At 42.5% G+C, this 25,478-nt stretch overlaps 2 protein-coding genes across 4 annotated transcripts in view; one reads left to right on the top strand and one right to left on the bottom strand.

Annotated features, from left to right (window-relative positions):
* Positions 1 to 3,073, top strand: part of ak5 (adenylate kinase 5) — an 80,914-nt gene extending 77,841 nt beyond the window's left edge. The window contains exons 12-14 of the mRNA XM_051422303.1: positions 212 to 328; positions 795 to 983; positions 2,274 to 3,073. Of these exons, the coding sequence (XP_051278263.1) occupies positions 212 to 328; positions 795 to 983; positions 2,274 to 2,339 (372 nt within the window). The 3' untranslated portion in view covers positions 2,340 to 3,073. The remainder of the gene's footprint in view (positions 1 to 211; positions 329 to 794; positions 984 to 2,273) is intronic.
* A 1,882-nt stretch (positions 3,074 to 4,955) lies between these two features.
* Positions 4,956 to 25,390, bottom strand: zzz3 (zinc finger, ZZ-type containing 3). Of its 3 annotated transcripts, none has more exons than XM_051421352.1 (12): positions 25,125 to 25,390; positions 17,321 to 19,145; positions 14,550 to 14,688; positions 13,262 to 13,409; positions 13,045 to 13,157; positions 12,270 to 12,341; positions 11,745 to 11,846; positions 11,194 to 11,289; positions 10,283 to 10,432; positions 8,968 to 9,102; positions 8,249 to 8,349; positions 4,956 to 6,711 (listed from the first exon to the last, which is right to left on the bottom strand). In XM_051421352.1, the coding sequence occupies exons 2-12, from the start codon at positions 19,078 to 19,080 to the stop codon at positions 6,567 to 6,569; spliced, it is 2,961 nt and encodes a 986-aa protein (XP_051277312.1). In that variant the 5' UTR covers positions 19,081 to 19,145; positions 25,125 to 25,390; the 3' UTR covers positions 4,956 to 6,566. The 3 variants fall into 3 exon arrangements, with proteins under 3 accessions (XP_051277312.1, XP_051277397.1, XP_051277287.1); XM_051421437.1 differs by lacking the exon at positions 25,125 to 25,390 and adding an exon at positions 24,271 to 25,077; XM_051421327.1 differs by lacking the exon at positions 25,125 to 25,390 and adding an exon at positions 23,764 to 25,076.
* Positions 25,391 to 25,478: the final 88 nt, after the last annotated feature.

Below are 25,478 nucleotides of genomic sequence, written 5' to 3'. Positions count from 1 at the left end.
CATTAGTTAAGCTTATTGCTAAACAAATGTGCTGTTAATTGACACGTAATCAACCTGAAGCTTTTGGGGGGCCCTGGCAGTTTGTTTTTGGTTGCTAATTCATCCTGTATGTATACGTAAGGCGTCAAACACATGCAAATGCCTGCCTTCTTTTGTTGTTGTGGTTTGTATGGTAGTTAATGCTTGTGCTGTGTGTGTGTTTGATGTCCAGGACACACTGCTGGAGCTGCTGTGTGATGCCGTGGCGTTGTCGGTACGGCAGGGGAAAGGTCTTGTGATCAGCGGCTTCCCCAGAGACCTGAGACGGGCAGAGGAGTACGAGGCCAAGGTCGGAGCACCACGCTGAGAGCAGACGTGTGATCAGAAACATGAATAAAAGAAACATAACTTTTAAATGAGAGCAAAGTGAAGAGAGAAGGCAGAAAGACAAACAACACTTATTTGATTTTGAATCATGTTTAACATGTAGTACTGACATCAGTGTGAGAAATGTTAATTAAATATGACTCATTGTGCAAATGCAGGAGTAAAAAACAAAGTCGAGATAATGGAAGAAAAATGTGTGACAAACAGAAATGACGCGTTCAGAATGACAATGTTTCGTTTGCACAAAAGCAACAAATGGAAGAAAAATGTCATTTTTGGACAGATGCAGAGTGATTTATTCAGATACACTGACGGGGCAACAGTACAGTGACGTACAGTCTAAAGTAAAATGGAAGATGGAGCCTGAGGTTCACTGTCGTCAGCTGGACTTGCTGCTGACTTTCCTTGTCCTGTGTTTTGTTTGTCAGGTGGGGGAACCCAGCGCTGTGTTTCTGCTGAGCTGCTCAGCAGACACCATGTCCGGCCGCCTGCAGTGCCGTGGCAGATCCGCCACCACCTCAGACAGAGACGGTGTCCTGCACAGGAGGGCTGAGAGCTTCTGCAGCGACAGCCAGGCAGTGGCATCTCATTACGAAGGCAAGAGGCTTCTGCACACGGTAAGGTTGTTTTTTTTATCATCTTTTGCGTGTGTGCCTGTCTGTGTAGCTGCCAGGGTGAGGGGTTCAATACCCACTGATGGTAACTGCCCTCAAATGAGAATTAGCTTATAAATTTGTTAATATTTAAAAGCAACTACATTTCTTCCCGTGTTTTTGTGTTTATGGCAAAATAGTTGCACGTACAGATTTTTAAATAAAATATAGGACAGTGATGGACACACAGTACAAGTGTTCAAAATACAATTGAGGACATTTAAGTGGGATTTTAGTCATTCTTATTGTTGAGCCCTGAACATACAAGAAAGATCTTTGTAATAGCCAGTTTGCCTTCTTTTCCAGTCGTTTAAGACAAAGTTATTTAACTTTAAAACTTCAAAAGTTTAACAACTACAGCTTTCAATCATTTCTACAAGAGAGATGTTTACTTTAGAACAGTGGTTCCCGATCTTGGTGTCAGGCACTAGGGGACGCCAAAGCTTCACGGGGGGCCACAAGGCCTTCTTGAGTTTAGGAGGTGTAAGAAAAGTTTAAAAATATATACAGTAGGCCTGTATATCATCGTCCTGATATTTAAAAAGTATGCCGTCATAACAACCAAAGCGCTAATAAAGCAAGTGTCAGGGTCAAGAAAACACAGAATTTGTCAAGAAAGAAGCTTATTAAGTACATTTGATTGTTAGCAAATAAATACAAACATAATACAGACAGAGAATTGTGTTAAAAGTTCCTAAAAATATCAGGAAAACTCATCTCTGATGCAATATTCACAGGAAAAAATCTGCTAAAAGAAATTACAGTTGAATAGTGGTTCTGTGCTGTTTTTATTATGCATTGAATATAATATGAAATATGAATAAAATATGTAATTTAATTAGGGGTTGACAGTTTAGTCAATAATAGAAAAGAGGGCTGGGAACCAGTGTTAAAATATTTTTGGAGCAGTTGGCTGGATTTTAAGCACAGGGGCTAACTCGCTGTGTGTTTGGTGCTTCTACTCTGACGTCTTCACTGACACGACGGTCAGTAGATAATCACAGAATCTCTGTTTGGGAGTGAACTGTCCTCTTAAAATGAGCTATTTGAACATTTAAATGCCACATCAGGTGCTGAGTGTGTGTGTGTGTGTGTGTGTGTGCGCGCATGTGAGTGCTTAAATGCCACAACAGATATTGAGGTCATCCATCTGCTGCGAGATTGCACTGCAGCAGACTGATGTCCTCGAGTGCACGTGGAGACACTGATGGTTTCTGAAAGGCCTCGTCTCAGCCAGTTTGTCTCCGTCTGTAGATCGACGCTGAGAGGTCGCCAGAAGAAGTGTTCGCCCAGATCTGCCAGGCGATGGAGACCTTCTGATTTCTACAATCTCCTCCACACTGACCTCCCCCCCCCCCGCCCAGCCCCCCTCGACCTCACCCCAACTGGTCCACCTGTGAAGACCTTCTCTCTCTCTCTCTCTCTCTCCCTCCCTCCCTCTCCCCGCTGTATCACTCCAAGGAGACTCACCCACCTACCCTCACACCTGCACCAGACATATGCTCATTGAACTCCAGTGGTATGCATGTCCCCAAACACTCCCAGCAATCAGTGAAACCTCTTTTCTGCTTTTGACACTGATGAAGCGCCTGGTTGTCACATTCTGCTTCACCTTACTTGCATTGTCTCTCTCTTACATTGACCTCAATATATGCTGCCAACTGCCGGACCGAGGCAAATAACTGTACTGAGAAAATAGCATTCGCTGCTGTGAGTGAGAGCATGTTTCTAGCTGAATGTGAAATCTCTCTGCCATCCCCCGCCCCCCTCCCAACCCCCACCCCCGAGGAGCTGAGAGAGGGTTCCCGCCACGCTAGAAAGTGGAAATGTCAGTGTGTGGTCATGCTCTCATGCACAGCATCATGTTTTATATTGTAACAAGCATGCAAGAATTACAATCAAGCTTAACTGCCTTTTGTGCATTAAATAAAAAGCAGAAAAGAATTAAGAGTATCAAAGAATATCGCATTTGTATGTTTCCAAGCTCATCGTGCAGGTGCTTGTTTGAGTCTGGTATTTAACATTCAATAAAGCCAGTGCATTTGCTAAATGGAGGATTTCTGAGTGTGTGCTTTGGTGTTTTGTGTGTGTGTGTGTGTGTGTGTGTGTGTGGACAGGCAGTGGTTACAGCTGATCTGATAGCCCCATCTGCTGGTGAGAAGATCACAACAACAAAAGGCGGCGAAATTATGAAAGATAACCAAAGGGGGGTTTAAAGGGGGTTCCACATTAAAATGCACAGACACAGAATTTTTGTATCCACCTTTGATACAGAACGTGGATCCAACATCAGCAAAATGACCTTTAAGTGAAGCACTCGATGTGTCAGGGAGTGTCTGAAGTGACCACCAAAGGTCACATTTCCGGAGTATAAATGGAAAGAAACAAATAAAAAGGAACATGAACATTTTCACATCTGCTTGACAGCACCTGAAGGATAATACATTGCTATAGGTAAATCATTTTTACACTGTTATCTGAAAAAGCCACAAAAGCACAAAAAAACAGCATTTCATTATTTTTAGCAGGTAGAAGAATTGATAAATCCTTTATTCTGCTAATAAAAGGAATTTGATTATTCTGGGTTAATACAGTTTCAGTGAATTTTAAAGTTATGGAGAACGGATAATACTACATAAAGTTGCAACACTTTCTAACAATATGACTTTTCACAGATATGAAGATGTATAACATTTAGTCAAAGATCTTTTAATTTTTTGAAGGCTTTAATTATTTAACACTGATCCTCGAGGCCGCTTTAAAATTGCATTAAAGCCACTTAATACAATGATCATAGTATTAATCTTAATTAACAGAAAATGTATCAACAGCTTTGATTTACAGTTACGTATCTTTAAGAGTCAAACATTGTCCTGCTTTTCTGTTTCACATCCTCATGTTAACGGAGTATCGTTGGATTTTAGCCCGTTAGTTGGAAAAAAACAAGCAAATTAAAGCGTCATGTTGAGCTCTGAGAATTAGCATTTTTTACTTTTCTATTTAATTTTCAATTAATCAAATTATTGAAAATCACAATATATGACCAAGTGCAATATCTAAAGATGCTGCAATGTTTTGATGAAGGTAGATTGTGTGACAAACAGTTATAATGAAGTACTGTAGAGCTGCAGAGAAGCCCTGGTCTACAAACATTGTTCTCCGGATTTAAGAAAAAAAAATTCATGATGATTTTTTCAGTGAAAATGTAATTTGTGATGTAAAAATGATAATTTTCATCTGTCTAAATAATCACAATATGATGTTTTTACCATATCTGTGCAGCCCCACCTGTTTCACATCCATATTGGCCAAAACAAATAAAAAGGTTACAAAGGTTTTGGTTCACTGTTGGTTCAGTTTTGTAGTCGTTACAGCAGGATTAGTACAATTCTATGCCCCAAAACACATTCAAAAGTTAGACCGAAAAATTCAACTTCACAAGTAACTTCATTAATCCAATTATTCAAGACCTGTCAAAATCATATTTAAGACACTTAAAGACATTTTAAGGCCTAAAAGATTAAGACCCTGCAGATACCTTGACATTGAAACATCCATTAATCATTAATGATAAACTTGTTCAAGCGAACACAATGTGATTAGTCCCAGCTGCACTTGGGTTGCAACTGACAACGAATGTACTCATTATTTACTCTATTAATCATTTGTCTTATTAATGTCAGCAAACACCAAAAATGGACCATCAGAGGAGGTTCTTCAGATGTCTTTTGTTCGACCCAACATATTCAGATGATATAAAATCCTCACATTGGAGAAGAACCGGATACTTTCAACCACTTTTGCAAAAATTATCACGTCAACAAATAAAATGAAAAACTATTTTGACAATTAATTGCAGCTCTAAACAGCTGAACCATACATTGAGCTTAACCTTCAATAATAGTAATAAAACAGGAACCACAAGTGTAGAAACACTATTTTCACATACTTTTATTTCCACGGTTCTCCTCTAGCATTTTTTTTTTTTTACATTATTATTTTTTTTTTTTTTACATAAGAACAGACTTATACACAGATATTGAAGCAGGGCAAAGGGGGTGAAGGGAAGGAGACGAAAACCATACAAAATGGTGTCTACTCAAGCACAACAAAATCTATGTGTATAAAATTGTGTGGGTTGTTCCACTGTGGAGGCACCAACCTCTACCTCAATTCTTTTTTCTTTTCTTTTTTTTTTTTTAAATAGATTAATAAAAATACAATCTTTTAAATGGACCTTTTTAAAGTGGACTGCAAAATTAAATATCTAGAGGCATTATGACTGGATCAATAATGCAGGAGAATGTGGGTCGATGGTGCCACGCAGGAAGGGAGAACTTGTGGCCAGGTTCAGAAGTGGAATCCCCCCCCAAAACAAAAACAAAACTAATTTCTCTTTTAAAAATGGCACACAGCAACTAGCGCTGGCTACTTTTCACCATATACTTGTACACTCAACATGATCAACAACGGCACACACTGGGGAAGGAGAAAAAAAAAAGATGAAAACAAAAACACAGTCTTGTGTACTTTTCCATACATTCCCATTCGCCTGCCTTCAAAAAACATTTGCTCTCCGTGCTGTAGTGCTTCCTTTGTTAGACATGTTTTAGTGGAGAGAGCAAAGGGAAAAGGAAATACAGATAAAAAGTGTGTGTGTGTGTGTGTGTGTGTGTGTGTGTGTGTTTGAAAGGTGAGGGGGGTAGAGAGCAGCGTTGTGACAGTGGTAGGGATGGGGGGCCCCATGCTGAAACATGGCGCACAATCCGTTTAACACATACAGGTCTGTTAGCAGAACGTCGCGTGGATCGGGCAGAACTTCCTACAGTCTGCCGCCGGGAAAAAACAGACCGACCTCGACGGCAAGTTCCACGCCGCCTCACTTCTCTCGCAGCAGCCACAACTCCCGCCGAGGAAGCTGTGACTCATAAATACTCAATCTACGGATACCTAGCTAGAACATTTGTCACTCTTGCATAACACGGAGACCACAAACACACATACAAACCACCTATGTGTATCTCAGTTGATGACTTCACAGTCCACTATGACCACACATCTCCATTAGGTGGCGCTTCACCAGACTGATCGTCAATTCTCCAGTTTCGAAGCAGCACGGGGGGGAGAGGAGGTAACTGGAGGGTGATGAGGGGAGGAGGGGAAAAGGGGACAGCCCTCCTGGAGTCACAGAGCTCGGGAATGTTGGTGTGCCTTCTGTTTATTTTGTTTGTTTTTTTAAAAATAGTGTATCGTTTCAAATCACAGATCCATTGATTAACCTGGCTGAGGTGGAGCGGGGGCCCCCTTGTTCTGAGGAACCAACATGGCCACCCTTCGCTCGAGTCAGGGAGGCCAGTTTTACCAATAGCCCCCCCCACCAGCAGCACCGTGGTCTGCTCTGAGGCCCCTGGCTGTCTGCCTGCCTGCTGGCCTTCCTGCCTGGCGGCGGGTTAAGCGGTTATCTTGGACTTGGAGGATGGAGCCATGCACAGAGTGGCCTGTGGGGTATGTGGAGAGAGCCTGGAGCTAGAGGCGCCTGGGACCCTGTCATCTGTTGGCTGGAAAGTAGTTAGGGTCCAGGTAGTTGTAGCCTGTGCTCTGCGGCAGGCAGTAGTCCCTGTCCAGAAAGGTGTCTGTCTGGTGCACCGGTTCCAAGTGGTGGTTAGGCTTGTGGGTTTCTGTCTTGAACAAGCTGGAAGACGAGAAGGGAAAAACAGGAAAATGTTGTCAGTGTAAGGAGCCGCTGGCAGATTAACAATCCTGTAGTAACGTGGTAAATGTCAGAAAGAGCAGCTCAACTATTTCACTTCAAAATAAACACCTGCTGCGGTACCGTATTTATTATCTATAACCCTTCACAAGATATCACAGAGCACATGTTGGATTATAACTCAGTATGTCACAGCACTTAAAATAAATAAAACGACACAATTGTACTAATGATAGAGCCATGAATTTTTCAATGATTCTGTATCAGCTGAAAATCCTTCCTTACTGTATTCTATGTTTTTTACTATGTTTTGTCCACCTCAGGCTGCACTACTGCTTCACCACACAAGTGAAAGTGATGTTGATTATTCGTGACTCTTCAGACACGGTGTTTGGCGAAATACAAAGCTAACAAATATATGTTATATCTCAGTGCACAATACATTCAAGCAGCAGCTTCTGATTTTAAGCCGGTTCTGAACTTTGCCTTTGCCAGTTAAAATGATAAATGTCACTGGCAGAACGTCATATCAGCTGTCGCTAATTAATGTTAGTGACAGCTGATATGACGGGCCAAAATTAAACATGTGTGTTGTCTGGTTAAAGTGCTCTCTCGTTAGTGAGTGAAGAACCTCCACACCGGTGCACAATCACGAGTAGGCTGAACTTTTCTGTGGTTCTAAATAGGGCTTCATGATATGATAAAAACATCATATACAGATACTGCAGCTGTGATATGATTCACGATTAGTGTGGAAATGATGCATCACCAATTTAATTTTCACTGAATAATATTAAAATCATGATGTGAAAGTTTTGGCGTTTGTACCAAACAAACATGTTTTCTTAAATCTAGAGAATGTGAATACACACAAACTAAAGTACAACTTTTGCAATTTGGATATTGCACTTGTGATTGTTGTTGATAATATTTTAATTAATTGTGCAGCCCTAGTTTCAACAACTGAGTGAGACGTCTTTGATTGCATCACGTCAGTTTCAGGAGTCACAGTCTAACATTTAAACTTTTCATATCAGATCAATAATTTTACCAACTGAATAGTTCTGAATATTCAGTATTTAGATAAAGTGCAGCAACTGTAGTAGCTTCAGCTGTTTTTTAATGTGCCGGATACATATCTAATCTTCATTTAGGTAAATATTGTATCAGATCAGACTCAGATCAGGATCTGGGCGAAAAAAAAACTTGATCAAGATATGTTTATGGAAAGTCTATTAAAAACTGTTTATGTATACAAAAGAAATGCTTATTTTTGGTCAATCCAGTAAATTTAATACCTGACAAATAAAGGTTCATCACCACATACTCATACAACTCATAAAACTCAAAAATCCCTCACTGCCATAAAGCAATTTGATACTACAGTATCAAACTATGAAAAAAACAAATTAATATTATCTTATGATATATATATATATATATCAACATTTCATCCAACCCCAACTACCAGTTCTGTATGTGGGAGATTTATTCCCGTGAGAGAGGTGGAGGAGCTCACCAGTCGGAGCAGTTGGAGCAGAAATCGACTGAGTTGTCCTGCGGACAATCCTGACAGTGCCACCTCACTCCCTGGATGGGCTCCATGCCGCAGACGTCACACTGCACAAAAAACAAACAAACACAGAGATAACATCTTCAGAACACAATTTGGGAACAGTTTTAAAACTATTAAATGCTGATGAAATCTGTCTTTGATGGACTGCATATTACAGTCATCAAAAAACACTGATTTCTTTGGGACAGTAACATTTGAAAGTGTAAGGAAGTAGTTCAGATGAGGTAATACTACAGTAACACTCTAAAGTAAAGTAATGTCAAATCAAGCTGCAAATCCAAGCTTGAAAGGGCCACAAATAAAAATAAATTATGCATTTTCAAAGATTTAGTTGTTTTTATTTCGAAGCTGTAGCCAGAGGCAATTGGTTTTATACCATTTCACATCCTCCTCTATGTTTGTTGCATACTGCTTTGTGGGATAACGGCCTATAAGCACATACTTTAAAGTTGAGCAGTCCTAAAGTGGATGCTGTCCTGCTGTTTTTTAATCACACCGTGAAAATCGGTGTATTGGAAGACAAACTTTGTCCCTGTTGACCAACTTGCAGGATAATCCCTCTGACTCAGGATGGGATTTCATAACCCCTCATACAGTGAGGGCACATGTATATGTAGAAGCCTGGCTTTAATGCTGTCAGTGCGTCGTACACAAGTCTTCACCTTGTAGCCGACGTGCCGCCCCCCGACCTTGTCCTCTCGGATCTCCTGGAGCGTCTGTTTTTTCAGTCGCTTCAGCTCTAAAAGCTCTTTGTACTCTGGCAAATTTCTCAACTCCACAGGAATAGCCTCCTCATCCTGCGTGTGAGGGAAGAAAGACAAACACACACACACACACACACATAAATAAAACATGTTCAAACTGAAAGAAACTGACAGAGAGGAGATGACTGACAGGCGTCAATGCATGCTAAGAGAAAACATCTCTACATGACTCCAGGGATTTGATGATCACATTCTCTAGATGTTTTATGCCATGCAGACAAATTTACTGCAACTATTGATCAGTATAATTTTGGCTGAACAAGAGCAACGTATCCATAAACACCAATCTAGGTTTTCTTCTGTATTGGGAGTAATGTTGCAGCAAGCAGAGATTGTCTTTCAGCTGAAAGTACACGAGTGCAAACGTCTGTCTCCTTCACAAAGACGCCTAATGTCTGCTAGCTCCGAGCCTATTAACCTCCACCGTCTTATAGAGTAGAAAAATACAACCTTCAGAAATTTTAAAAAAATGGCAAAGTGCAACATTTTATTTTCGATAAAAGTATCAGTCGACCTTTCAGGTCTTGACAAGAAATGGCACTGTGAGAATCCCACTAAGCTGCCGGCACATTTTCCCTCAGCAGACCCTCATTCCTTTCAGCAAACTCAGCCAAAGTAAGGGGCAAGCTGGTGAAGTGAGAAATTACTGTGGCCCATGCTGGCAACACCTTTGTGACGTTTGCTTCAGAGGTTTTGTTAACACGCTGGTGGAGCCGGCAGCCTGTGTTCTCAGCAGGGCACGGCGACCCGGTTTTACTTAAAGGTTACTGCCATCAAAGGGGGAGAAACAAAATGTCAGCGCTTGGGTAACGGCGAGCATCAGGAGTTGCACAGTTCAAATGGAAATACAGGCGAGGCAGGCCAGGCCCCCTGCTCTGATTTAACCGTTCTCAACAGTAAGCGTTATCATGCAGCTTTTCACTGTCTTTATCTTACAGGTTACTGCTTACAAGAGGAGCAGAGGGAAAGACTCTGGACTGTGAGAAAGAGGAGGAAATGTGAGCTTGTGATTAGCTTAATTAAGCAGCAAAGTACAACTGTCTGGTCGGTGATCAGTGACACGAAAAAGTCGGGGGAACAGTATCAGTTACAAGATAATCTCCTAGAGACAAATCAATGGGCGAGGCATGTGTGCACAAAGAAACCTATTTAAAAATAAAGAAAGTGCATCGTGGCGTCGGGTTGTTCGTGTTCTGTGTTACAGAAGACTGACCGAGTCATCAGCGGAGGGGTCCTGCACGCCGCTGTAATACGCCGAGCGCTCGTCCTCTTCATCCATGTAGACCGGAGGCTCATAGGAGGTCAGGAAAGTAGACGGCCGGTACAGGTGCTTGTTAAGGTGGTGCTGCCTCTTACTGGATGCCTGAGGAACAAACAGGTACAGTTACAACAGCAGGCAGTTTCAAACATAGCCCCATTAACATGCACTCTTATATAATTTCATACACGTCAAAACAATAGCAATTACTACAATATAGGTGAAATCAATATCATATTAAAAAGTGTACTTTCTACTTTCCAATATCATTATATCTTTGTTTATGTACTTGTTTCTGGGAGTCAAAATGATGACAATATTTGAAATATATCTCATCAGGCCTACGTTGGCACCAGTGTATGTTGGAGAAAAGTTTGTTTTGTGTATATTTTTACATATTAAGTCCAAATTTTCTTAATGACCAAAGTGTTTATGTTAAAACACAAATAAAAAATTATAATTTATTTTTGTATAAGTGATATTCCTACACAAGATCACAACTTTATTCCACTCAAAATACAACAACGTCCTGGTTGATGTCCGGTCTCTGGAGACTTTTTTTTTAAATGTGAGGAAGAAACTATATCTCGCTACAGCTGTTTACATTCCCCCAGACACAAATTCAAAAAATACACTGCATAATTAATTCCTGGGTGTAAATGTGTACGTATATACGTATATATATAACTGCAAACAATGTTTTTGTACAGCCTTGTGTTGTGTATAATGATGAATACATTTCCTTGATCAACAACTGCACAGTGCGTACCAAAAGACACTTCACATTCATGAAGAAGAGCATTTGTTCAAATGACTCATACTAATAAGCAATATAACTCAGTATTGTTAAGAGGTTTGGTAAATACCTTTTTTGTGTACATGCAGAGGTTGGGTGTTCTTCCAGGCACAGGGATACCAGCTTTTGTCAGTTTGATGAAGTACTTTTGAACCCTACTGGCAACCTTGAATGTTTTAACAGGAAAATGGCTGCGTTAATGATTTCCAACTGAGGAACAGCTGCTTGAAGTAATTGAGGTCAAGCAAATGTGCGATCCAGGTACTTGCAGGGGGTGCAGTTAACACACAAAGTCGGCCTCTGCCTTTTAGCACTACAAAGTGTACACTCATTTAACCGTATGTTTCCATAGTAAAGGCTGATGTATCAATGACAGTAATAAAAACATAAGTAGACAGTGGTACAATCGGTTCAAAGACAACTGAATATATATGTTGTCTGGCTGGAAACATACAATTTTAGCTGAGTCGGTTTTTGTCATCTTGAAATTTGTTGCTTCTCACCTGCAAATTCTGTAATATTTTGTGTTTTCATAATTTTCAAATGTGCAAATAAACCAAATGTTCTGAACTGAGCAGGTAGTAAGTGTGGATCATTTTTTTCAGTTAATCTCTCAGTCACCTGTTTTGCTGTTCGATTGCCCAACTCATCAGCAATCTTCTGCCATCTTCTAGACTCTACTTCCTCGGGAGGAAATTTAACAAGAAGCTGCTCCAGTTTTTTCTATAAAAAAAAACAGATAAAACAGGTGAAAACCAAGTAATGACAAATATCTTTACTGCATAAATAACGGTACATTAGTGATTAATGTATCCAATACGCTTTTATCAAAAACCAGATATACACCATTCATAAACAGACAATGAAACTAGTGGGTAGAAACAATTTATTACACATTTAGGTTGCTTATTTAAAAAAAGGAATATAAATCTAAGTCTCATTTCACAGATTGCTAATAGCTGCTGTATATTTTAGACATTTAATAAAACAGAATATTTTTCTAAAAAAGGTAAGTGAGTGAGGTGTTATGGGAAAACAAACATTTTTAATACTCCTGTGATCAAGTGTTCCTGCACACACTTGGTTATTTACTTGGGTTATTTGCATTCTGAATACAGTGCAACATCTTACACACTCGCCACCTACCTGCTCCTCCACAGTCCACAGCTGGTTAAACGTGTCAGGCTTGTTTGGGTGACAAATCCTCCCCCTGATCATCTGTTAAGAAAACACAAGTGACAGCTATGTTAAATGACTGAGATGTTACAAAAAATAATGGGCACTGCAGTCTTTGACGAGATCTGTGCATATAAAGTGCCTGGCACACTGAATCTATCAGTTTGACAGACAAAGATGCAACTCGAGATGTGTCACTGGGAATACGCCGAAAAACAGCAACGCTTTTGACTGACAAACAAAATCCTTTTAGAATTCAGAGAGTGTATTACGGGAGTATGCAAATGTATTTGTACAATATAAACAGGGAGAACAACAGGCATAATCAAGGAATTGTTTGCTTGGCGCTGTCTAATCCCAACAATCAATTAAAAGTGAAACCTTATTGCCCATACGATGTAGGAAAAGACCCACTCACACATAAACAACAGAGGCCAAAAATAAAACCTAATCAGAGGTGTGGGAGCGGCGGGCTCCTCATGTTTCCATAGATACCATGTTTTGTGCTCACGTGTGCTGCACGCTTAACTCTGCTGCAGAATAAGAATGGGGGAGATGAGGTTGGAGCAAGCCAAGCATTGTAAAATGGTAATAACCTGATGATTTGTAGGCCAACCTGCAGGAGAACGGTGACTCACCGGCTACAGTTAACAACGGATGCATCTGCACTAATTGTATACTGGGAAACAATTACAGCTGTGAGGACAGCAACAAAGATTATTTTAGTATGGAGGCAGAGACATACCTGCGCTTGCCTGCCGTTCTCTGGTGCATCACTGGTCGGCAGAGAGGAGTACATGGTGGAGGATTCGCCTTCCTTCTTGGGCTCCACGGGACTTTTTGGTCGATCGGGCAAACCTGAGGAGAGGAAATGGGCAGAATTAGTCATTTTAAATGTCTGAAGAATCTCAGTGGTGTTTATTTTGATTTAATAGCAAGATAACGACAAAATGTATACGTGCCTTTGTCGAAGATCAGCTTTAACCGCCTGGTTTTGCGTTTCTTGTCGCAGAACTCTCTCTCAAAGTCACCGAGGCCTGAGGTGTACTGCTCCCACGCAATGTCAGGGAGCTGGACGACTCGCTGAGGACACGGCAAACCCAAATTCACCTGAGGAAGAATTGGGGGTCACAACAACATAAATTAAAACAGGGTACTGTAAGACAAAGTCTTACTACTTTTGTTGGGTATGCCTATGGTTTGCAATCTGTGCTTTTAAGTCCAGTCATTGCTTAAAATAATTCAAGTTGGCCCACATAGTCATTCTAAAGATTTTTCCAAAAACCTCCCTCAACCAGAGATTTCTAGTGATTCCTATATCTAGATTAAAGAGATGGGATGATCCAACGTTTGCGGTGTAGGGCCTCTATCTTCATAGTGAGCTTCACTAAAGGTATCACCACATGATTTCACAATATAACTCTATGTGCAAACAAATTGTATAATTCTCATGAGTAAAAAACAGGTTTTTGCTTCAACACCTGCTGCAGTTGTTCTGGTTGTATTTAGTGTTCACATTTACCTGACTGCACATAATAAATTAATTTACCATGACATTTTATTGAGTAAGTAAAAATGTAGAAGCGGTGGACAGTGTGCACATCCTGGCCCAGTTGTGAACAGGTGCAGAACAAAGTCACAGTGATATGATAGAAAGGGAGCAATAGTCTACACAATGGATTTTACAAGCTCCCAAATATTTAGTCAAGCAACATTTCTACCAGCAAGGTATTCCTCAGGCAGAAACAGGAACAAGATCTTATGTCCCATGTCTCAGAGATGAGTTTATGCTGAGTAAATTACTACATGTTAACTTATAAATAAGCACACTGTGTTTTCACACTTTATACAATTCATGTGCACAGGGTGTTTGTTATGCACTTTAAAATAAATAAATTGCAGCCCTACCATAAGATCTATCTTCACAACACTCACAATGTTCTGTTTTTGAGGTCACTGTTGGGAAGTATTCAGTATAAATTTATTATTCAAGTCATAGTTAAAGGTGGTGTGCTGGACTACCTTTATATGGAGGTATCTAAAATGTTTTGTCCTTATTATTTATAAACATGAGGATGAGGACATGAGAATATAATGCTGTCCAGTACAACACAAACCAACCAACTATGACTCAGTGCTAAAACAAATAATTTAATTAACACCTCTATGACAGTGTCAACAAAAAAACGGACTAAAGTGGACACCGCAGTGTAGTTAAAATACCAGGACACAGGTCTGTATGTTTGTTACCTGTTTCTGCAGCTGCTCCACAAAGCTGATGGGATCAGCGAGCGCCTCCCTCTGGTGACGCGCCAACGTCTCCAGGTCCAGGATGGCCTGCGTGCGCTGGGCCTCGAGAACTCCGATGGTCTGCAGCAGCCTCTGATAACTGACACGAAAGGGAAGCGAGGTTAGACAACGGTGGAAGGAATGGACCGCTTACATTATTTAACCTGACACTTCCAATGCTGCAGTGCATCAAAGTTTTAGACCCCAGACCATGCATAATTCAACCATGATGCCTAAATACTTGCACAAGACACGAGCCACTCGCCAATCCTTTGCACCTATTTTGTAAATAACGTGTTTAGAGGCGTTTGTGTGTGCTAGACATCTTGGCTGGAAATAATGCATGTCAAGCCAGCTGCTTTGGCAAATATCTAACTCCTTTAGAGCTACTTTTGTAGTGTAGTCCATCAAGTACTGTAGCTGGGAAATAAATGTTCAAATGGAAAAGAGTTATTTTCTCTTTTCTTTTCTTCAGCAATTCTCTGATCTGTAACTGTGCACATTGTTCAGCTTTCATAGCCATATCGAAACCTTTGCACGACAAAACACTTGGTTTTTGCTGTGCTTGAGGAGCCTTCTGCACTGTAGAAGTCTGACCTTTCCACTCACACCCTCTGGGGCAACAGGAGAACTGCAAACTGAGCTGTCAATGACTAAGTGTGGTAGTGACTCACAGGCCTTACAGTGTGAGCAGAGTTGGAGAAATCGACACAAACGTGACAGCATCCTACAGGGCTATAAACTAATGCAGGTGCTCACTGAAGCAGAGTGGATCAATCTCCCCTAACAGCACATGAATGAAAATCAATGCACAGGACACTATTTATTCAACAGCTGCCGGTGGTTTGAAAATCCTCCAAGCAAAATGTTCGAACAAGTCCACTGTGTTTAACCTCATATCCCTTCATTAGTTACAGACACAATTCCTTTTACACTATGTGAAGCTCTGCTGATCATGTACAGCGTCCAAGAGTAACTGTGCTTCAATGCAAACTGTAAATCTGCCTACAGTGATTCTGATTCAAGATCTCTGCGAGGGAAAGCAGCAAGCGTGTTGACTTCCTCACATGAACAGATGATCTGTGCATTAATCTGTTTTAGGGAAATGAGGAGGACTTGGCTCTGCTTCTGAGCAATGGATTCCCGCCAGGTGTCCAGGGACAAGCCTGGTGTTCCATTGCCACCTACTGGGCCTAAGGTCCACTGACATACACTGGTGCCAAATGAAAAGCTGGCCAGGACAATAGTGTTGCTATGTTAATCCCTGATATTCAAGGGCAAGGGTTTGAATTTCTTTCAATATTTACATGATATAGGCAGAGGGTACACATTATTAATCATGTCAATGCCAAATCAACATTCAGCAACCCTAAAATGCCTAGTCATGCTTCCCTAAAAAATGACTCCTCACTGTATTGATCTGAGCCTTCAAAAATTATCCTTACTCGGCACAACCTAAAACTTGGCATGATCGAATTGCCTTGCAATATGAGAGCAGTGAAATCTTATTCTAAGGCCATGCTCCAAATTTGAAACATTCACCAATACTGGCGTCAAAGACAAAAAGGGACCTCAGCCTATGATGTCTTCAAAGTCCCTACAGCCCTCTGCCCCTCCTCCTATGACGATGCATCATAAATCAGCTGACCTGCCCACAGTGCAGTTAGCAGTGGCTGACTGGGCGCAGCGTGGGGCCTGTCCACCAACATCAACATCCCATCTTGCATGACAACTGACAACAACACTAGGAACGACGCTCCGGCCACTGAAAAATCCTTTTCCTCTAAAAACAACTCATCTTACTGAGAAAAGAGAGAACAGAGGCAATCAGCAGAGTCATTTTAACATCCAATCTCTGTGGGCTTTGACAAGTGGCAGCTAATTCACACAATTGCAGCAGCCGATTGGAAGGTGGAAATTAAATGCTGAGACACGTAAAACCTGAACAATAAGACAGGAGCTCACCGATGTTCCCATAATAACTAAAAGAAAGACACTAAATATAACTGAGTTAATTAAACATTCTGTCTATGCATTGGTGGTGTTAAAAACCCAGATACACTTAAATAAGTAAGTGGTGGGAGTGTCTGCTAACCAAAGAGGCTAAAAATATATCCTCCGTTATATATTTACATGGAAACTGTATTTACATGGTGCCATCGCCACAAGTTAGTATAAAATAAACTTCAACTACAAGAACCCTCTAGATCATAGCCAGGATAAAGTTAAGCCCAAAATTGTCAACAATCACAGGGTGGAAAGATAAATCTAAAGGGGGTTTTGAGGGCAAGAAAGAAGATAAATTGTCCTTTTTTTCTGACTTCTCTCTAATCTTTGCTTATTTCTTGTGAAATACTGGAAAGTTTAACCTCTTATCTTAAATTAAACAATCATAAAACCTGTGGGAAGTGTTCACAACAAGACACAGGGACAAAAAGGTTTGAGAATTACTGATGCAACCTAAATAATTATCACACACAAGTATAGTCAATAATGTTTTGGACACAATAAGACATATTTAACACTAAGACTAAACAAAAAAATACTTTTTACAATATTCAGCACCTTCAAAACATCCATATAAATCCTCTTCAACACAAAAGTACCCCTGGTTCATTCAGAACCAAAGAGCAGAAGTAACAATGATCACAGAATAAAGTGATCAACATGTGTGAGAGCTACATCAATAAAAGAAGAGGAGAGAGCAGAATCCCCAGGGAGCTTCCACATACTCTTTGTTGTGTTTAAGAGCCAGGTGGTCTGACTCAAAGTAATACACGTCTGGCTCCTCCTCTTCCTCCTCCTCCTCCTCTGCAGCCTGGCTCCGCGTCAGCTCCTTGCTCCTCTCTGCCTCTTTCCCCTCCACAGGCACACCTTCCTCGTCACCCGCCCTGTCCCCCGGATCCACGGAGACCGGCTCCTCACTGGAGGGGCCAACAGAGTCTGAGGGAGCAGGTTCCTCCACCACAGGGCAGTCCTCCTCCAGCCCAACAACCACCTCCCCCTCTTCCCTCAAGGGACCATTGTCTCTGGGAGGAGAGCTGAGCATGTAGGAGGAGGCCTTGCCACCAGTGGCAGCCCTCCTGGGTGAAGTTCGCAGGGTGTATCTGTGTTCGTATAGCTCTGTGAAAGAGGGGGGCGTGCTGGATATTGAGGGGTTACACCCTGGCTCTGTGGGGGAGGGGGTTGTTGCTAGTGGGGGTGTTGTTTCTCCTGAGTTGCTGTTGTTGTTGTTGATTGGACTACTGTTCATGTTGGTGGTAGCGGAGGAGGTGGATGCAGCAGCTTCCTGCACTGGTGTTAGCGGCCGGCCGTTGGCGTCGTTGTCAGTCTCCGTCACCTGCTCCTCGTGGGCCAGACACAGCGGGTCACCCACCACGTCAACCTCCACCTCCTCCACCTCCTGCTCCTTGGCCACTATCAACTCAGGGACAGGATCCTCTGGAACAGCCTCAAATGTCGGCACAGATGAGGCTGGCGATTCCCCTGAGCCAGAGACCTCCATCTGCACAGGGACAGAGTTTCTACAAGGCACAGTGGGGTCAGGGGATGAGGGAGCCCCCGTCTGACTACCGTTGAGCAGCGACGGGCAGTTGGTGGCAGAGGTGGGGTTTGCACTGGGCTCTTCAATGAGTGTGCTAGGTTCCTCTGCTTTATTCTCTCTGAGTCCATTAGAGGCCTTGTGAGCATTCGGGGGCTGAGCTGCCCCGTCACACTCCACATGACCATCCTCTGCCTTCCCCCCTGTCAGCTCACCTTCCTCTTTACTGAGGACAGGTGAGGCAGGAGCTGTGTTGGCAGAGTTTTGGCTGGGAAATTCTTCACAACTGTTGTCCTTGCTAGGCTCTGGGACAGAGACTGGACTTTCAGGTTTCAAAAGCTCAGGGTCCTCCTCGTGTCCCTGAGACTCTCCAGAGCGGGAGCACCGCTTGGCCCTTTTAATTTGAGGACAGGCATCTCGCACCCCCTTCCCTCTATCACAGTTCTCGGACTTCTCAGGACTAATGTCTTTTTCTACACAGGACACACCCCGCTTCCTGGAGCTGGTCCATTGCTCCGCCTCAGCTGGAGGAGCGTTCGAGTCAGTTACCTTTCCCTGTAACGAGGCCTGCTGCTGGCCATCCGGCTGCTGAGTGTCCTGCTTTGACTCCTGCTTGACGTCCTGTTTCGATTCCTGCTTGACGTCCTGCTTTGACTCCTGCTTGACGTCCTGTTTCGATTCCTGCTTGGCGTCCTGTTTCGACTCCTGCTTGGCGTCCTGTTTCGACTCCTGCTTGGCGTCCTGCTTGGATTCCTGCTTGGCGTCCTGTTTCGACTCCTGCTTGGATTCCTGCTTCTTCTTGGGGGAGCGGGCCCTTGGTAGCGGAGACACCGACGTCTCCTCCGGCTGGGCGATGCTGCGGTTCCTGAGGGTTCGACCACAAAAGTTCTCATCCAATCCATTGAGCCCCACTGACGACCTTGTGACGCGTGAGGAACGGGACGCGGCCATACTACGGCGGGTGCCTACAGTCTCATCATCCTGGTGCTCTCTCCTCTGCAGCAGAATGTGGGCACCTGCAAAACACACACAGACAGATAACATGCACTTCATTAAGTCAAGATAATCACTAAAAAGGTTGAACCTTTTACAACTCCATGGTTACACCGCAGCACTATCTTTGCAGCGGCTATAGGTGTGATTGGTTTCACTGGCCAGTCATGATAAAAATTAATGCATGAACAGTACCCGGGGGTGTTTCAAACAAAAGCGGTCGCCAAAAGGCCTTTACTAAATGCCGCTCTGGTCATTTCTCAGCTCACACCAGAGAGGTATTGATTTCTCCTGTCATTGTAGCTAAGCAACACCTTCTGTCCACAAGCACGAGATGTCTTCCCCGGTCTGTACAAATTACAGACCTTCCACCTACATTTAAAAAAGGTGGAAGATCTTATACTTAGCAGAAGATAAAATAGGAAACAATAAGGTCAGATCTTCCATGCATCCTAAATGACCAATCACATCGTCTCCTCTGCCACTTCACAAATGTCACAGCTTTGAGGCTCATCTGTATGTGCTAGGTAACTCTAAGAGATAAAGGTGACTACAGCGTAGCAAGCATTTTAAGTAATGAAAAGCCCCCAAAGCTGGCAGGCAGATAATTTAAAGAAAACTGCATTAAAACAAAAAAAAATTATCGAATAAACAAGCCATCGTACAGAATTGTGTGTATGTTTCAGTGAGGGCATATTTATTTCTTCCCTGCAGAGATTACTGCTTATTCTGTCACACAAAAAAATAAATATGGCTTACTGGTTGACTGATTTCTGACACAGAAGATACACTGTACATTCTCTCAGCCAATTCAGCAGAGATAACGCTGCAGACATAGGTTTGTCATCATACACTGAAGGCAGTTTATCTCTTTATAACAGGTGTGCCAGAGGACCAACAGGCTGCAATCCATCCACAACTTATCAGAACGTACAAAAAAAAACCTAAAATGCTCTGACAACAAGAATCCCACACCCAGGCTTACAGGCTTAAAGTGTGGACAACCATAAAAGCTTAGGACATGACGATTCACTTCCTGACACATTTTAAGGCACAACAAAGCCTTCCCAAGCACGCTCTGTGTGTTGCCTGAGGTATCCCGCAGATGAAGTACATTACTGTGCGGCGGAACAGAAATCCTGGCTTACTGTGTGAACTGGAAAATGAATACAGTCCAAATGCTACCAGGCAGGCACTAATAAGCACTCAATCTTGGATATCTTAGTCTATACTATATAATACATTTCACAGATAGCAGATAATGTCATGGACTACAAATTCTAATGTAATCTAGGTCAGACAAGCCATCATTTCACTCATAGGAAACACCTTTACCTTACACACATTTATCTCACTGAGGCAAACATTACTTGATACACAAAGCCGGGATGCACTGTGTGTTCTGAGACCTTTCTATCAGAACCAGCAGTCCACTTTTTGAGCAGTTTGAGCTACAGTAGCTGGTCTGATGGATCAGACCACACAGGGCCAGCCTTTGCTCCCCACGTGTCAAAGTTACTCAAATCCTCACGCTGCCCATTTTTCCTGTTTCTAACACATCAACTTTGAGGACAAAATGTTCACTTGCTGGCTAACACTGACAGGTGCCATGATAACGAGCTGAGTGTTATTCACTCAGTGGTCATAATGTTATGGCTGATCTTTATCTATAGCCAGTTTATTCTGCACATATCATACAGGTCGTGGAGTAAAGTGGCTACAAGGCAATGTGTTTGAAAAAAGAAATAGAAAACACCACATGGCTGGTGGTCACGGAGGAATAAATCAAAATAGCAAAGTAGCTTTCACACAGAAATATCACCTCAAGTAACAGTACATTAAGGTTGCTTTGGAAATTCATCAACGATAAGGAACAATAAACAGAGCTGCTTCATTTTCCTGACATTAAAGCAGAAATTATACTTTTTGCGGGTACACGAGGATCCGCTTGGGTCCAAGTCACGTAAATGTTATCATCACAGGGTTCACGCGTAAGGTCCGTGCGGGCAGCCGCATACCGTACTGTCAACACGGCCATTACACTGTAGGGAACACGTCCTCCAAGAGAACCCTATAAACAGAACGACTATGCAGTCGTGTCCGCAGATGTCTGTGTGCACATCTGTTTGGGAGCACATCTGAGTCTCGACTCCACAATCAAAACAACTCGTTCTAGTGGACAAGTTTGCGACTGTAAACCTAATCATCATCAAGCTTTAATCTATACAGTAATTAGTAAGACAGTTATCTGTGTACATGTAGTTGATGAAAGTAAAGGGGGAGGCGCGGTTGAGATAACATCACACACACACATGCACAACTTGCCACTGAAGCACCCTCTAGATGATAGCTCCAAATAATAAATCTAACAACAGAGGACAATAAAAAGGGGAGCTGGTAAAGGTCATATTAAAGTGACATTCAGGGGGAGAACACTCACATGGTGTCCTTTTGCAGAAGATGAGACACAGTCATAGCAGGAGAGAAATGATTGCATCAATTAGCATTGTGGACATGGTGCTCATTTACATTAACTCCAAGTACATCAATCTGTGGGCCGACCTCTGTCAAAACTGATTTAAAAGCTCCTTGTTGCAAGCCCCTCCCTTTCCCCTACACTGTGCTAACACAGCAACATAAAGAAAACACTAACTCTGCCAAATAAATACATTTTGATGATATTCCTTCAGGGAGGTAACGTACTAGTCACCTGGAACAAGCGCTACCACATGCACATATTACTCACACTCCACTTAAGACTCCAGTTGAGAAAGCTAATGTGATTTGTCCATGCATAAAATAAGAGCGAGAAAGAAAGAAACACAGAAAAGGGGGAGCAGGTTATTCAGACTGAGCACTCACCCTTAGACTCAAATTGACTAAACTAATTAAGCCTTCTCATCTGACCTACTCTCAAAAACTAGAAAACTAATCACTACTTCAAAATTACAAGGGCTGCAGTTTAGCTGAATAACTATATTTAAAAAAAAAAACTGCAGACACTGTTTACTGTATGTTTAATGTATGTTTTGTATTTTGTTTGCTACTGGATACTTGAATTTCCCTCGGCATAAATAAAGTATCTATCTATCTATCTATCTATCTATCTATCTATCTATCTTATGTCCAAATAATGAACACATTAACTTGCTGGCAAGGCCTCAATTAATAATTAATCATTCAGTTGCCTGTTGGAAAAGAGTTTTGCGGCCATGAAACAATAAATGTTGTGAGTACTTTGAAGGTCTGACTCCACAATCCAAGCTTAGGCTGAAGCTAATATAAAACACGCCTGATAGAAGTGACTGGAATGACGTAAAATAGAAATCAAGTGGTTAAACAGTGTGTGGGATAGCTTGCTTTTTCTTTTTTTTTTTCCTCCAGCACACACTGTTACCAAGTAAATACACAAGAACTTTATTTTGGAGGGGCCACTCGTTAACACAACTCCTTAAATGAAACCATAAGTCACAACAGAGGTTAGTACAGTATAAACACAATGATCATTAAAATAGTAAAGGCCAGTGGTTCCATCATTTATCTGTTCTGACTTTTGCTCAAGTTTTAGTTTATTTCCTCATGAAATACTCTCAACTTAAAACTCATGTCAGCACTGAGGCCGTAATGTCTGACGAGGAGTTACAAGTGGACATTTCTCTGTTTTATGGGTCAAATGCCTAAAAGAAAAAAGGTTGTGAAGCACTGGATTAAACCCCAGACCAGCATTTGATTTACGTTTCGCTCTCTACTGTCGGGGCTCAGTTAGTGATCCGAACAGAAATGTTATATATTTTTGTAGGTGTCTTATGTGTCATATATAAACATTTAATATTAAAAAATATAAAAAGGTCCAGTGTTTAGGATTTAGAGGCATCTAGCAGTGTAGTCGAAGATTGCACCTCCCTCGCAGCACCCCACTATCCAGGAACCCTTCTGGGCTACTGTAGAAATATAATATATAATATAAAAGGCTTATTCTAAAGGTAACAAAAGCATAATAAATCCTATATTCAGGTGATTATACACCAATTAAAACAATGTTACGCGTACTGTATTCCATTAGTCCCAGTAGATCCTCCAAAAAAAAAGTGACAACTTCCATTAAATACAATAAAAAATGAGATTACAACCTCCCCTACCTTCAGTACAAACGCACTATTCAACAGTAGCAAAGGTTTGGAGCAAGTTAATCACAGCCTGAACACAATAAACTGTCACGTATCGCAACTGACTCTGACAAGGTGGCAGGTGTCAAAGCCCAGAGTGTGTTATTAGTCAGTGCAGCTACCTACACAGGACCCATGTGTGACTGCAATTCACAATAAAACCACTTCCTGTTCTGCACTAAAGCGCGAGTTTGGTTGTGAACTTGTGTGTTAACACGTGTTGACAACACTGCTATCACCACGACTGGCCAGTATTTAAAGAATGGGTCACTTACCATAAAGCTTTCATTGACATATTTTAAAAGAAACTCCCCCACACATGTAAACACACACCACACAAGCCAAATGTGAATGCTATTATTGGGTGAAACCAGCTAAACTAACCGTCCCACAACACAAGTTTCAGGGTGAGAATTTGTTGTTGTTGTTGTTGTCGTTTTAAGATGGTAAACAAACAAGCTTTGTGTTGTTTTACCGTCGTGTTGGACCGCTCATCTCTTGTTGCTGACCTGTAGTTCAACACTTCCTCTGGGAGTTGGGGGGGCAGTGGGGGGGCCTACTGGCAGCATTAGATCCACGGAGTGCTGTTTGGTACACATGCCGATGAGAAAACCTCAAAATCCCGACATCCCGAGCTAATCAGCAGCCGCGAGCTCAATATCGATAAAGTTGTAGTCGGCGAGGACGTCGTTTTAAAAAAAAAACTACACACGAAGACGAGGCTGCATGCAAGCACGTGTACGCCGGTTTAAGTTAACTGTAGTTTGCAGCAGGTGAACTCCGAAGTTGAGAGGGGGGGGTTGATAATATAAACTCCCCGAGAACAGGTTCAGTGGACAAAAACAACAAACAACAACAACAGAGTTGGTCCATGTAGCAGCCGAGCGAGCTAAAGCGTTAGCATGGACCAACTTCCAGGCAGTTAGCTTGCCGTTAGCTTGTTGGAGAGAGGGGGGGGCTAACCGTAGCACACTGAACTTACCGTTAGCTCTCGGGGCTAAATATAAAACATTAACACCGCAGCAGCAGACTGTTTCAACATATTCTCTCTAACGCTTTCTGTGACACCAAAACCAACAAGTACACTACAGTCTAACCAAGCCTGTTTTCGTGTCTCCCCCCTCCTCTCTCACCCTCTCTCTCTCTCTTCCCCCTCTTGTGAACGACTAGTTAGCCCGGGTGGCTAACGGTACCGTGGCTCGTTGTCCTCGGCGGTAGTTTTCCCGATCACTGCATCGAGCACAAAAACAACGGCGGCGGATTTCAGCTGCCGACGTTACAGCGCACTGACACCGGCTAACGCGCTAGCCAGAACTAGCTCGACAAACCGGTGCGGCCGTGAAAAGTCCACCAATAACGCGTTTTAACCGACGGACGGTCGGTCGGTCGGACGGTCGGTGGTGGGGGGGCAACCGCCGCTGCTGACGTTGTAGTTTCCACCGAGCTTTAACGTTTAAACTGCTTGCGCGCGGACAGACGCGGCTCGCTTAGCAACCGAGCGGTTTAACGGCAGTTGGTAACCAGTTAGCGGTTAGCAGCTAACGGCTAACGGCTAGCCGATTGTTCCGCGCATAAGTTTGCCCGATGTGTGTGTGTGTGTGTGTGTGTGTGTGTGTGTGTGTGTGTGTGTGTGTGTGTGTGTGTGTGTGTGTGTGTGTGTGTGTGTGTGTGCGCGGCCAACAATGCCGGTCCGAGGCGTCTTTTGGTGGGCTGTTAAAATCCAGGTTGTACCGCGAGCATCGAACCGGAGGCACACTTCTTAAAACAGCGGGGTTTTTTTTTTTTTATTTTTATTTTTTTCTCGGTTGTTGTTGTTAGCTCAAGAATTACACATACCTCACTTCCGTACATTTGCTGCACGTTCGGCCGCAGCCATGTTTTCAATCCAGTCAACTAGTCGGGGTGTGTGAGCCGAGTCCGCCGCGCTCGTCTAAATGCAACACTATACTGTACATTTTTTAGCCCCTGCCAAGAGTGCAGTCGGTCACACACTCTCGGTGGGGGGGGGTCACCTCGCGTTATTGATTACTATATATTGACTTTTTTTTTATGGTGGATAATACACAGCGTAATTCACTTTTCTCTCCTAATTGAGCCCCTTGTTCCTCATCCAATAACCATCAGTGACTAAATCAACAGGGGAGGAAGAGGAGGAGGAAGAGGAGGAGAGGGGGGGGGAGACCACAGTGT

The sequence above is a fragment of the Dicentrarchus labrax genome, unplaced genomic scaffold (assembly GCF_905237075.1).
Source record: "Dicentrarchus labrax unplaced genomic scaffold, dlabrax2021, whole genome shotgun sequence".
Classification (NCBI taxonomy): domain Eukaryota; kingdom Metazoa; phylum Chordata; class Actinopteri; family Moronidae; genus Dicentrarchus; species Dicentrarchus labrax.
The sequence above is the reverse complement of the archived record's forward strand: the minus strand, read 5'-3'. Positions and strand labels throughout refer to the sequence as shown.

Bases quoted from the DNA above. Each gene is read 5' to 3' on its own strand.
- zzz3 (XM_051421352.1), bottom strand. From the start codon at position 19,080: ATGGCCGCGTCCCGTTCCTCACGCGTCACAAGGTCGTCAGTGGGGCTC. The intron at 13,410-14,549 runs GTAACAAACATA...ATTCTTCCTCAG, and splicing joins TGGAGCAGCTGCAGAAACAG to GTGAATTTGGGTTTGCCGTG. The intron at 9,103-10,282 runs GTCAGTCTTCTG...CCTCACACGCAG, and splicing joins ACCCCTCCGCTGATGACTCG to GATGAGGAGGCTATTCCTGT.